The sequence below is a fragment of the Sus scrofa genome, chromosome 14 (genome assembly GCF_054392235.1).
Source record: "Sus scrofa isolate SSC_HxYL_T2T_F1_AM1 chromosome 14, Sscrofa_HxYL_maternal_Yorkshire_Landrace_v2.0, whole genome shotgun sequence".
In the NCBI taxonomy this organism is placed as follows: Eukaryota; Metazoa; Chordata; class Mammalia; order Artiodactyla; family Suidae; genus Sus; species Sus scrofa.
In genome coordinates this window covers 81733474-81747674 of record NC_139396.1, presented here as the reverse complement: position 1 = coordinate 81747674, position 14201 = coordinate 81733474, and the positions used below count along the sequence as shown (strand labels likewise).

At 43.3% G+C, this 14201-nt stretch overlaps 2 protein-coding genes across 7 annotated transcripts in view; one reads left to right on the top strand and one right to left on the bottom strand.

Moving 5' to 3' along the window:
- The window catches only part of PGBD5 (piggyBac transposable element derived 5), a 313156-nt gene that overhangs the window by 235040 nt on the left and 63915 nt on the right, over positions 1-14201 (bottom strand). The gene's annotated exons all lie outside the window — the stretch shown is intronic.
- The window catches only part of COG2 (component of oligomeric golgi complex 2), a 42142-nt gene that overhangs the window by 4063 nt on the left and 23878 nt on the right, over positions 1-14201 (top strand). For all 6 annotated transcript variants that reach the window (XR_014827895.1, XR_014827894.1, XM_084996879.1 and 3 more), the window contains exons 2-7: positions 2907-3068; positions 4467-4532; positions 6578-6658; positions 8780-8883; positions 11360-11468; positions 12737-12916. Coding sequence is in view for 4 of the 6 variants with exons in the window: in XM_084996879.1 (XP_084853005.1) it covers positions 2907-3068; positions 4467-4532; positions 6578-6658; positions 8780-8883; positions 11360-11468; positions 12737-12916 (702 nt within the window). In the remaining 2 variants the exon portion in view is untranslated. The remainder of the gene's footprint in view (positions 1-2906; positions 3069-4466; positions 4533-6577; positions 6659-8779; positions 8884-11359; positions 11469-12736; positions 12917-14201) is intronic.

Genomic DNA, 14201 nt, shown 5'->3' with positions numbered 1-14201 from the left:
TATTTTTATCAAGTTCAGTTTATCTATTATTTTGATGCTTTTTTTGTGTGTGTCTTATCTAAGAAACCACAGCTTAATCCAAGCTCTCACGGATTGTCACCTGTTTTCTTCTAAGAGTGTTATAGTCTTAGTCTTAGCTCTTCTAAGTCTTTTGATCCATTTGAGTTAAATTTGTGTACATGGCATGCGGTTGGCATCCAAACGCATTCTCTTCACTGTAGTTGTTCTCTTAACATCAGATGTTGAAAAGACTTTTCTTTACTCATTGAATGGTCTTGGCATCTTTGTAAATAAAGTCAGTTGACTGTAAGTGTAAGGGTTTTAGGTCCTTTCTTTGTTACTGTTTAGTAAATCTATAATATAAAGGGAAATCATTTCTGGTAAATGAAATGTGTCAACTGTGATGTACCACTGTGAGTGTGGGGAGGTTTTCTGTCACAGCAAAAGCTGCCCAATGCAGTGTTCACAGATGATCTAAGTAGTTTAGTCTTGTGCTCGGCAGCATTTGTGCGTCCAATAAAAAGTATATGAATGGCAAGTTGAGTACCAATATTACCTAGTAGCATTTGTTCACTAGAGTGGAGTTGTGTGCTTTAGAAATGCCAGTGTGAGGTTCAGACCTGAAATTCAGAACTTCAAAGAGTGAGTACGTGAGGCAGGCAGAGTGCTCTGATGAGTAGTGAGGCCAGGATATCAGGCTGAGTCCTGCTCCGACGTTCCTTCTATGATGTGCTGTGTGATGATGAATGTGAGGTGTTGTCTGAGGTTTTCTCCAGGAGCAGACTGTCCAGGCTAATTCTGGCCCCAGGTCAGGATGCAGAGATTGTTTTTCACTAGGTTCCTGTGAAGTCATGGTTTGGTAAGAAATCTTATCTGACACTGTGAGAGCAAGTGTTTGGCGGATTCATTAAGAGAGTCAGTTTTAGGAGTTCCTGCTGTGGCACAGCAGGTTTAAGGTCCGGCATTCTAGGTTTAGGATCTCTGCGGAGGTGCCGGTTTACTACCTGGCCTGGCATAGTGGGTTAAGGATCCAGCATTGCCGCACCTGTGGCCCATATTCAGTGCCTGGCCCGGGAACTTCCGTATGCTGTGGGTGTGGCCAAAAAAAAAAAAAGTCTGTTTTGAAAAGTAATCTTAAGGAATGGTGCGTATAGTCCTTAATGTTTTTGTTTTAAAACTGACGCATTTACATGTATTCTTCATTGATGTGGCACAAAACTCTTCTGCTGCTTAGATTTCTATATGGTCCTTTAAGTTGAATGAGAACCCTAAAGCATCTGCAGAGTCTGGTACAGAATCCTTAGAGATTCCCTCCCTTCTAGCTCCCCTCCCTGGTTCATGGTCATCCCCTCCCCCCAGATATAATGCAGCAAAGATGTCTAATCAGTTTCTAAGTATCAGGTCCTTCCAAAGCATCTGCCTTAGCTTTCATGAAAACAGTTATCTTTTCACACTCATAATTTGTTGGTTTACCTAATATTTAATAAAATTATGTAATTTTAGTCATAGGTACAAGTGGGCTTAACAGATTTGGGAATCGGTCTGATTCTTGACTAAACAGCTCAGTTAGTAGCAAAGTCCTAGGTGCAGTAGGTGTAACCTGCTGGCTCCACGCGTGTGTGCCTACTGGGGTGTCTGAATGTCACAGAGGGGAAGCAGAGCATGGCAGTCTTTGGAAAGACTAGTGCTTAGAAACTGGCCTTGAAAGATTATGCACAAATTTATATGTGTTACGAGAAGATATTGAAGTTATATTTTTATGTGGGGAAAAGCAGCTTGGAAAAGATTGATTAAGATTCTGTGTGTGTGGGAGTTCTTGTCATGGCGCAGCAGAAATGAATCCGACTAGGAACCATGAGGTTGCGGGTTCAACCCCTGGCCTCGTTCAGTGGGTTAAGGATCCAGCATTGCCATGAGCTTCGGTGTAGGTTGCAGACGCAGCTCGGATCCCGAGTTGCTGTGGCTCTGGCGTAGGCCGGCAGCTGTAGCTCCAATTAGACCCCTAATCTGGAAACCTCCATATGCCGCAGGTGCGGCCCTAAAAAGCCAAAAAAAGAAAAGAAAAGAAAAGAAAAGATTCTGTGTGTGTGAGAGGGAGAGAGAGAGAGAGAGAACAAGAGAACACAGGCAAAGGTCTGGGGTTCTGATTCAAGATGGCGACGTAGGAGGATCCTGGATGGACCTCCTCCCACCGACACACCAAATCTACAGCTACGTATGGAACAGTTTCCTCTGGGGAAAAAAACAAACTAGCTGAGCAACTGCTCCCCATCTGGCAAGCAAGAAAAAACCCACATCAAAGTGGGCTGGAGAGGCTGAGACACAGTCTTTCCATCAACCCCACCCCCAGCTTGTTGACCCACAGGCAGAAGGAAATTCACATCCCCGCCAGCTTCTCCCTGAGGACAGAGGGTCTGAACTGCACCAAGCATCCCTTCTTTTTTTTTTGGCATTTCTTGGGCTGCTCCCACGGGATATGGAGCTTCCCAGGCCAGGGGTCCAATTGGAGCTGTGGCCGCCAGCCTACACCACAGGCACAGCAACACCAGATCCGAGCTGTGTCTGTGACCTACACTACAGCTCATGGCAACGCAGGATCCTTAACCCACTGAGCAAGGCCAGGAATCAAACCCGCAACCTCATGGTTCCTAGTCGGATTCGTTAACCACTGAGCCACGATAGGAACTCCGAGCATCCCTTCTTTTAAGACCTGCACTTGAGAGGAGCTCATAGTCAGGGGCCTCTGTCTTGGCACCTGTGTGTCATGTGTACTTAAAGGCACTCTTTGCCTACAGCCTCAGTTTTCAAATGAGTAAAATGGCATTTCTCTCTCATTCTTTCTTTCACCTTAGTTTTATATGTAAAATGTGATATCATTGTAGTCATTTTTTCTGTTTTATTCTCAGGAAGATTTTGACGTCGATCACTTTGTGTCCGACTGTCGGAAGCGTGTCCAGCTGGAGGAGCTGAGGGATGACCTGGAGCTGTACTATAAACTGCTGAAAACGGCCATGGTCGAGCTCATCAACAAGGACTATGCGGATTTTGTCAACCTCTCAACAAACCTGGTAAACCTGAAATCCGCAGTTCCTACTAGTCAGCGTACACACACGCACAAGCATGCATGCACATTTTCTTTCTCATTCGTGTTTGTTCTTGAAAATGCTGAGTGATGTTTTTTAGAAAACTTTTAGGTGCTTTTCCCCCCAGAAACTTGAAGAGAACTAATGTTATTAATAAAAGAATTATACTTTCTTGGTATACATTTTTTTTTGTTTTTACTCATTTAAGACTGTCCTAGTTTGATTACTTTTTGAATTTGTTATTAAAGAGAGTTCCCGTTGTGGCTGATCAGTAATGAACCCGACTACTATCCATAAGAATGTTGGTTGGATCCCCGGCCTTGCTCAGTGGGTTAAAGACCCAGAATTGCCATGAGCTGAAGTGTAGGTTGCAGACCAAGCTCGGATGTGGCATTCCTGTGGCTGTGGTGTAGGCCAGCAGCTACAGCTCCAATTGGACCCCTAGCCTGGGAACCTCCATATGCTGTGGGGTACGGCCCTAAAAAGACAAAAAGAAAAAAGAGAAGAAATAGTGGAAAGTAAAGGATAATAATACAGGAGTGGTTGTTTTTGTTAGTTGCTAAGTGACCAACATGAAATCTCACTGGTTTAGTCCAATTTGCAGTAGCGGATATCAACTGTTCTTACAGAAATCTTTAATTGACTTTCACTTCCATGTGTTAGCCAGAGATGGATTGAGGAAACATTGGCCAGTATTGATCTTCAGGAGGCCTGGTGTTTACGTAGTAGTGATTTGTAACTGAGTGGTTTCCATTTACTTGGTAAAGTCGTCCAGAAATGCTTGAGTTTTAATACTGGTAAAATAACTTTTTTTTTATATGTTATTTTGTTTTCAAATCTGTCCAAAAAGTAGAGAAAGTAGCCGTCTCCATGGGAGTTTCAAGATGCATTAAAATTATGAGCCATATTTGCTTTTGGGAAATATACCACCAAGATAAATGTTCCAGTAGGATTAAAAACCCTGAAAATTTATTTCCATTCTATTCAATTTGGATTTTTCTTGAGGGTTATAATAGTGCTTAGGAGAGCGGTAGCTCATCAGACTTTCACATCAACTGGTTGAATATCATAGAGGTAGCTATCTTTTCCTCTTAAAAATTTTAAAATACATTTGAAATTTCAGCCAAAGTCAAATTATATGTAAGGAAGCTTCGATTTATTATCTTTCCTTATTTTTATAGTTTCATGTCTGTCAACATATTTTTCATATTCTGTGAGCAGTATTTACGGCAAAATAACAGAGATGTTCTTTATCCAGTTCCTTGCACTGTGTGATTGTACAGAAAGAATAACCTCGATCTAGTACTGCTTTGATCAGCAAACAGGTACGTCACTCTTCCTCCTGCCTCTGATGTGTCTGTGCCAACGTGTTTTTGCCTTTAGGTTGGCATGGACAAAGCCCTCAACCAGCTTTCTGTGCCTTTGGGACAGTTACGAGAAGAAGTTCTGGTAAGTCCCCAAATGATAGTAAACGATCTCCCTTAAAGCATGTTATGCTTGTTTCTCTTCTCCGGGAAGAATTCCTGTAACTCATTAGGTTGTCTGCATTGGTTTTTGTTGTTTTAATAGTCCACGATTATATTGTTCACCTTCTGAAACAGTGCAAAAGATTCTCTGTTTTTTGCATGTGCCCTTACAGCCTAAAAAACCTGTCTGCTTTAAAGCTGACAGATTCTCAGAGGGGTCAGCTTTAAAGCGTCAGGGGAGGAGAAGAAGGGTATTTCAGAGTTTAGCTTGTTCATACCACCTGTAAGTAGTCTTCAGCTGAGAACAGGCTTAATTTAAAAAACTTGTAATTTCACAAATATTTTCCCAGACAATATTTGACATGTAGTTAGGCTCCCAGACCAGCCCACAAAATCTGTTTAACCCCTGATGAAGGAAAATAAAAACGTCCTGTAATGCCTAGTTCCTCTGAGAAAGCCTCTCTCTCCCATGGGAACAGGACTTTCTGCCCCTAAGCCATGAGGATGGGAAGTCCATCTGGATGAGGAGTGACGAGTTTGGCATCACCCCTGTCCCTCACCCCCAGTCTGTGTCTGGCCCCCCGACTTCTATCCTCCCTAGTTGGGGTGCACCTTTGTGACCCATGTATGTCATTGCTGGGCCATGCCAGCCTGTGTGCCTGGTGACCTCGCCCCCGAGACAGTGCCCAACACCCGAGAGGCTCTGTAGGTGACAAGGCCACACCAGGGTAGAGCCGAGGAAGATGCGGGAAGATGGAATGTGGTGCTGACAAGTCCAGAGGAGCAGTAGGCAGCAAGGAATTCATAAGAGAGATACATCTGAGCTGTACCTTGAACTAGCAGATACTTTGGAACATTTACGTCTTGTTGGAGTTGAGGAAAGCTCATTCGGCTCTCGTCCTTGGGATAGAAGAGAAAGGGGTCCTGCGGTCCGCTGTCGGATCCCACTGTGAGGCCCTTTCGCCCCTCTTCAGTGCACCCCGAGTCTTCCTGAGCTGCCAACCTGCCCCCTAAACTGCCTGGGCTGCCCTCACGCCCGCAGGCTCTGGTCCACCTGGCCACTGCCTGCAGCCAATCCCCTCGCTTTTTCCGCCACTGTCTTTACAGCCACCTTTCTCCTAATCAGCCATAGACCTCACCTTCCTTTTTTTGTTTTGTTTTTTTGTTTTGTTTTTTTTCACCTTCCTTTTTGATCTCAACTGGTGAGGCTGCTCTGAGGTTCTAAGGTCACTGAGGGCTGAGTCTGGTTCTGTCTTCATTCGTCATTGTATCCTCCCTGGCTACCGGGATAGTGACATTTAGTAGACATTTCATAATGTTTATTGCACGGATTAATTTACCTTCCATGAAATATCTGTGATTAGTTTATCCCAGTCATGTCCATACCTTCTTGGCCCTAATTACTCATACTTGGCTTATTAGCTTTTGGGAATGTGGCTCCACCTGTGACCTTAGCCTTTTCCTGGCCACCCTGTTCCTTACTTCTTGACTCCCACTGTCCCCAGAACAACATCTCACCATGATATGTCAGTGCGTGTACATTCTCCACTTCTCCAGAATGTGCAGTATCTAAAGTTCTTAATGAACCCCCCCCCATTTAATTCTGTCTCCTCTGAATGAAGGCTGCAGCGCACCCAGGTGCACGCCTCAGCGCCTGAGCATTGAGCATCGTACTCAGACCGCCTGTCTTTTGTCTTCTAGCACCTGCCCTCCACCCTTCCAGCCCACACAGACCTTCAGAGTAGAGTTCAAGTCCCATCCCCTTTGCCAAACTCTTCCATCCTCTGACTCAGACAATTCTTTCTTTACTCTGACCACCTATGACGTTGATTGTATATGTATCATTATTCTTTAGGCCGTTACTCCTAAATCAGAAGCACGCTCAACAGCAGCTGTGTCCAGTATTTCGTTTTTGTTAATTTCTGTGTAATATTGGCCCATAAATGTTATGTGGAATTTAATTAAGTGTGTAAGTTTCATAATGTCACAAAACAATTTCTGCAATACGTTTTCTTTATTCTTTTAAAGAGTCTCAGGTCATCCTTGAGTGAAGGAATTCGGGCAGTTGATGAACGAATGTCTAAACAAGAGGACATTAGGAAGAAAAAGGTATACTGGAGTGTCACCTGCTGCACATGGGCTCACAGTAGCGCCTGGGGGTTCAGGCACTTTGGTGCACATGGCCCGATCACCCCTCTCGATACCTTTGCAGGGAGGGAGTGTGGGATCTCTCCTTTTTTAATTAATTAATTTATTTATTTATATTTTGCTTTTTAGGGCCACACCCAAGGCATATGGAGGTTCCCAGGCTAGGGGTCGAATCAGAGCTGCAGCTGTCGGCCTACGCCGCAGCTACAGCAATGCCAGATCCGAGTTTCGTCTGTGACCTACACCACAGCTCATGGCAACGCTGGATCCTTAACACACTGAGCGAGGCCAGGGATCAAACCCGCAACCTCATGGTTCCTAGTCGGATTCATTTCCGCTGCACCACGACAGGAACTCTGGGACTTCTCCTTTACATTTAGACCTTGGTGGTTCGGTGAGACTCACGAAGGGCCGAGGTCTCCTCCCTCCTGAGCTGATTAAGGTCCTGTGAGTGAGAGGGTTTGGTAAAGTAATTGATAGAAGTAAAGGACAGAACATTGCACATTCTTCCTAGGACTGTAAATTATTCGTGGTCGTGTTAAAAATTTCAGAGCAACCTAGATTTCTTATGCTACATGCCAGCTAAAAACCCTCCCCTCATTTCTCATACTTTATAGTACTATGAACCTGTTTGTTTGTTTTTTTTTTCCAGAGTTCTTTTGCATGTATATACTTACACTTGCAATGTCATGTTATCTGTTCGAAGTAGTAAGACAGAATTTTAGAGGTACCCAAGTGAGTGGTCACAAAATTAAAATTCCTCATTTTTTTTCCAGAACGAGAAACAGTAGTAACTGACATCAGTGAAGCACTTTACAGTTTAACAAAAAGTAATAATGTCTCAGCCTGCCTATAAAGAGGATTCTGCTATTGTAGAAATTAGGGAGGAAGTGGACTTTCTAAAGCCAGCACTTCCAGTATCCTACTGCAGCGTTTCTTTTGTTTCTCCTATTAATTGTACCTCTGCATGCACTGCTTGTACTTCTCATCAACCCTGTGTTCTAATTGAATTTCTTGACTTTAATGATCTAATGGCAGAGTTAGTATTAGGATTCAAGACTTCTAGTTGAAGCCTGGTGCTCTTTCCAGTGTTTTCTAAGTTTATTTATTAGCATATTTTTCAAAATCTCAAGGGAGAAAAGCCTATTTTAGAAACCTGTTTAATCCTCTTTTTTAAATCTAAGCTTTTGTCCCAAGATTTCAAGAATGTAGTGCCTTTCTAGAAAGGATTGTAAGCTTCATGAGAGACAGGAATTCATTAATTATTTGTTTAAGGAATGACTTTGTATCTTTTTGCTCTTTCAGGGGTGGGGGTTTTATGTTTCTCAACCTCTTTGATAATATTTGTAGTGTAATAATGTCTTCAGTGAATTGATGCTTAGACATATAGGTGCGTCATATACATGTAAATTGAGAGGATAAAGATGCTCATGAAGCTAATATGAGAAAAGGGTAACAAAATACATGTAGTGCCTTTTGAGAAGTTTGTGTAATATTGTGAAAAGAAAGAAGGAGGAATAAAAGTACAGGAAATGAGAAAGCTTGTTTTTTTCTTTTCTTTCTTTCTTTTTTTAACTATGAACTTTCAATAGAGTATTGAAGAATGCTTGTTCTAGAAAGCCAAAATTAGGATTTGCTCTTGGAGTTCCTGTCATGGCTCAGCGGAAACAAATCTGACTAGTATACATGAGGACACAGGTTCGATCCCTGGCCTCACTCAATGGGTTAATGATCTGCTGTTGCCGTGAATGGTGGTGTAGGTTGCAGACGTGGCTCGGATCTGGCATTGCTGTGGCTGTGGTGTAGGACAGTGGCTCAGCTACGATTCAGCTGCTGGCCTGGGAACCTCCATGTGCCATGGCTGTAGCTCTTTAAAAAAGACTGAAAAAAAAAAAAAAAAAAAAAGATTTGCTTTTTTGGGAATTCAGTGTATATAAAAATAGTCAAAATGTCAAGTATACTGAATACTCTAAGTTCACTTTTGGCTTTGTATTTTCCTGCATTTAGAGTGGGGAAATAAGATAACTGAGAATAAAAATCATGATAACTTTTTTCTTTTTTGCTTAATTTTTATTTTTATAGATGTGTGTGTTGAGGCTTATACAGGTTATTCGATCAGTTGAGAAAATTGAAAAAATCTTAAATTCTCAAAATTCTAAAGAAACATCTGCACTAGAAGGAAGCAGGTAAGTAGTTTTTACTAAATATCACTTAAATTAATACCTCACACTCAGGCCTTTTCGTTGTTTTTTTTTGTTGTTGTTTGTTTGTTTGTTTAGTTTAAACTCATTTTTGAAAAAGAAGAAAATCCAAGCCTGTGGTTTAGTGTTTTGAATGTAGCAGAGTGCATGAAATGGTGGCGTTTATAATAGGTCCTTTTGGAACCTTTGTGATTAGAGGCCACAGTTCCAGCACACCACCTTACAGGGAATCAGAAGGGTGTGCTTTTAGTGGAAGATTGATGTCTTTGGAATTGCCTTACATAAACACTGACAAGATCTTTGTCCATCTGCAAGGTGTAGAATAGCATTCATCTTTCTTAGGTTTGTTTAGACGTGCCCAGAGTATTGTGGCTGTTCATGTATCGTGTGCTAGCATTATATCATTAAGAAACAGCTTGAGAGGAGTTCCTTCTGTGGCTCAGGTTGCAGCTGGGACTCAGATTCGATCCCTGGCCCGGGAACTTCCATATGCCTCAGGTGCAGCCATAAAAAAAAAAAAAAAAAAAAAAAAAAAAAATCAAACAACATATGACACATTTTGTTAAAATTTATGGAACCTCAGCTCCCTGTGTCATCAGTAACATGAGGCTAACAGTCCACTGACCGGGTTGTCTGGCCGTTTTTGAGATGCTGCCAGCCCGTCCCTGGCATGTCGTCAGCCCTCACACATCTAAATTGGGTCTAATGTGAGCTTTTCTCAGTCGCATAGACAGCCATAACACTTTTCCATGAATAGTGCTGGATGACCTTCTGCAGGTCCAACCAGGCCAGGTGGAATATGTCTATACCAGAATCTTAGTTATACCACGGCAGCATGTTGCATCTTAAGTTTAGGAATCAAAATTTTAGATCTGGAAGGGACCTCATGGGCAGTGTCATGTCATATAGATTAAGAAATGAGGCATCCAAAAATTAGCAAGTGAGTCTCCTGTCCTGGTCGCTACATCCCTTCAAAATCAAGATGTACAAACAGGTGGTTGGCACCCGCCATCTTTCTCTGTTCAGCCCCTTGTGCTTTGCCCTTACCTGAGCTGGTCAGCATGTCCGTGGTCATCCTTCGACCTGTCTGGTGGGCCTGTGTGTCTTGAGCTGCCCTGCATCATCACCCTAGCCCTCAGCAGCTCTGGCCAGCCTGTCCTTGCTGCCTGTCAACACACCTGCCTCCCGGTTTGATAGAAATTCTTCCTGATGTCTCTTGCTGTAATACTGTTTCTTTGTGATGTTCTGTCTTTAATGTAATAGACCTCGTGCTGTTTCTTGCCTACAATCACCTTTGAGGACTTTTTAAACATTCAGATCAGCAGCTTGGAGCAGTCAAGAAGGGAAAACTAGGGCAGTGTAAGTGAACGAGAACTATATCATGCTTGTTAGGCCAGGAGACATTTAAATAATTTATAAGTTACAGGTCCACACGAGGTTGTTCAGGAAAGAGGGGTTAACCTTTTGAGTTTGTCTTGCTGGGGAGTGGCTCTCCCTCTAACCTAGTTAGGATGTGGCACATCCAGGACTGGCCACCCTGCAGTGGGTGGCATTTCATCCCTCACTGACTGGTCATCATCAGGTGTAGGACGACTCAAGAGAAGCCCAGTGGATGCTTCAGGGCCTTTATGTTTTTTTTCTCTTGCTGTTTAGCTTCCTTTTGAGTGATAACGTTGCTTTAGAGAGTGTTTTGGGGGAAAGTGCATTTATTACTTTGTGGCAGATGCAGTGAATGTCCTTTCACTAGGACCCAGAGCATGCAGACCGACCACTCTTTTAGCTCTTTGATAAAAGTAAATGAAAAGTACGTTTGACTTAATGGATTGCTGCTAGAGGGCCGGTTTTATTTTATCGAGGAGACAACAGTATTTGGTATTTTGGAAGTATTAGAGGTGTGGAAGTTCTCTTGTGGTGCAGCAGGTTAAGGATCCAACGTTGCTGCAGCTGTGGCCCAAATCAGATCACAACTGCAGCATGGGTTCAGTCCCTGGCCCGGGATCTTGCATGTGCCACAGGTGTGGCCAAAAAAAGAAAATATTAGAAATGTTTGAGAGGATGGGAAAATGAGGCAGGTACTCAGGAGAAGAGGATTCAGGTGTAAATAATAGGATAGGGCAAGACAGAGACATGGAAGGCCGCAAACGGGAGACCCCGGAGGAGGTAGTGGCCATGTCGTACCCACGCTGGCCTGGCCCAGCCCCTGCTTCTTGTCTGGACCCTGCGGCTGAGACCAGACTGTGGCCCACTGTCCTGGAACAGGCTGTGCTTGTGACCTGTGAGAACTGATGGCACGAAGAATGCTTTAGCCTCCATCTTGTCACGGGGCGGAGGGGGGGAAGGGGGGCAGGGAAGAGGCCTCGGAAAAACACAGTGGGCGCTAAAGCATCACCAGTGTTAATCATGTGTCCTCTCAGAAATTAAAAACCTTTGGAAATTAAATTTCTGTCGTTGTCTCTACTAGCTCACTTTTGACTGGACAAATTTTGGAGAGAATTGCCACAGAATTTAACCAGTTACAGTTTCATGCTGTTCAAAGCAAAGGCATGCCTCTTTTGGACAAAATAAGACCAGTAAGTGCTGTTTCAGATTTGCACACTCTGATATATAGGCATTTGCTAAGTATCTTTGGTTTTACCCAGTACAGGCAGCTCTGATTGTATTGCGCTTCACAGGTACTGCACTTTTTACACAGTGAAGGTTGGTGACAACTCTGCATCCAGCAAGTCTGCCAGCCTGCCAGCTCCATTTTCCCACAGCATTTGCTCACTTTGATGCTGGTCATTTTCATAGTATTTCAAATCCACCAGCAGCAAAGTGATTACAGCTCACTGAAGGCTCAGATGACAGCATTTGTTAGCAATAAAGTATTTTTGAATTATGGTAATTAAGGTATAGACCTTGGCTTTTTAGACATAATACTATTGCATACTTTTCTTTTTTCTTTTTACAGCCACACCTGTGGCATATGGAAGTTCCCAGGCAGGCTGGGGGTCAAATCAGAGCCACAGCCACCGGCCTACACAGCAGCCACAGCAACACCAGATCCAAGCCACATCTTCGACTTGTGCCACAGTTTGCAGCAACACCAGATCCTTAACCCACTGAGTAAGGCCAGGGATGGAATCCACATCCTCTTGGATTCTACTTGGGTTCTTAACCTGCTGAACCACAATGGGAACTCCAGGCATAAAGCCGTTGCACACTTAATGTGCTGCAGCATAGTGTAAACATAACCATTTTATGCAGCGAGAAACTCCCAAAGCCCTGTGAGTCACTTTGTGGTGGTCTTAGACCACACCCGAAGTATCTTCAAGTGTGCCTCTGATGCCTTGGATCATTGGTGATTTACAGGATTTCTGAAGCTAGCTTAGACTTTTTTTCTTTCAGTTTTTGGTTTTTTGTTTTTGTTTTTGTTTTTGTTTGGACCCCTGCCTCCTACGTGTCACACTTTGTTGATTTTGTGTAAAGATCACAGGCATATTCTCTGAATTATAAGAGTAAAATTCTAAATTTCATGTAACTTAACACACTCTGTGATATAGTCAGAGTTAATTTATGCAAAGCTCTTGACTGGGCTTTAGATGCATGATTCTGTAGTTCAAGAAGACAGTAACTTTTTTCTCATTCTGCACTTCCATCTAAATCCCCCTTTGATATAATAAAGACTGACTTTTAACGAGATTGTGGGGAGGAAGAGAGAGTCATTGTTACTCTGCAGAGAGTGTTAATGTTTTACTTTTCATATATTACCTTCGTTGGCATGAGAGATTTGTTATGTATATATTTGAGTCTCTAGACATTATTACAGCCGGATCTTTCTGACCTGTTTTTCTTGCAGCGTATAGCTGGCATCACGGCCATGCTGCAGCAGTCCCTGGAAGGCCTCTTGTTAGAAGGGCTTCGGACCTCCAACGTGGATATAATCCGGCACTGCTTGCGGACTTATGCCACAATTGACAAGACACGGGATGCTGAGGCGCTGGTTGGTCAAGTCCTGGTGAAACCATACATGGATGAGGTCTGTGTACCCTGGGGCCTTCCTTCAGCAGATACTTAGAGAGAGAGCCTCTCCCCTGACTAGCATGGATCAGAGGTCCTTCTGTAAAGTTTCTCGTAGTTAACTGCTGTGACAGTTGGGAGAAAGGGTGGGTCACTGGTGCTTACAACCAGCACTCGGAATCAGGCACCCTCTGCAGTATTTTCTAGTGATGCTGGAGCCCAGGGACCATTTTAATTTAGCGGAGGGAGGGTCTTGCTGAGGGAGAAGGTATGTAGCAAAACATTTTTAGGTCAGTTTTGTGGCATATAAATTTTATGTCGATAACATTGGTTAAAACCCATTTTTGGACTACTGGCCCAGTGGGCGGCATAGTACAGTTGAGCAGATGCTAGCACCACTGAGCATGGCAGGTCTGCACAGAGGGCCGTCTTCACAGAAGAGACATGGCCTAAGTCTCGAGAAGCACTGAGGAGTTTGCAGGCCAGGAGGGTGGAGGAAGGGAGCATTCGCAGGCGAGACACCTGCACAGGCAGGTGAGCAGAGGAAAACCTTTAGGGCAAAGCCCAAATGTCCATACTTCACAGACCATGATACAGGTACAGTTTGGGAAGGAAGCATATTCCACCTTTGAGCAGCCGGAACGTAGGTTTACTCTGCGAATTAGGTGGCAGTGCTCCACCTTTTCTGACACACAAAGATGCTCTGTCCGCCAGCTCTATCTGGTCCAAACTGGTAGAATCACAGGCCCATCCTCGGTGTTGGCAGACTTCAGTCTCTTGTCACCTGTGGCTGCCCTTTCTGTCCAGTAGGTACAAAGCCCTCTGCTCACCGTGACTTTGGGATGAAAAGTCTCCTGTTCCTGAATGTGGAAAATTGAATCTCATTGATAAAAATGAAACCTAAGAATTAATTTCAGTAATCCTGTCAGCTTTATTAAGATTCCTAAAAATAAATGTTCTGTTAGTTCCCTCTGTTGGTATTCCATTCTGTTTTATAGCTGTCTCCACAGGGGTGGGAAAGATAGATTACCTGCATTATTTCTTTATCAGGAAGTGAAAATGGTTACTGATTTATGCCTTCGTTTTTTCATTGAACCGACCTAATGTGCTAAATTAAAGAAACCTTTGAAGTCTGAGTGGCATGGTAAACAAGCCATGGCCACATTTTAATTTTATTTAAAGTCATACACTTTTCTTGCTCACCTCTTGACTCTCAACCTGAATGCAAAAGATAAAATAATAAAGTAAAATAAAATATACTTTCTCCCATTGTTCTTTCTCAACTTCCCCTCATCTGAATGCTG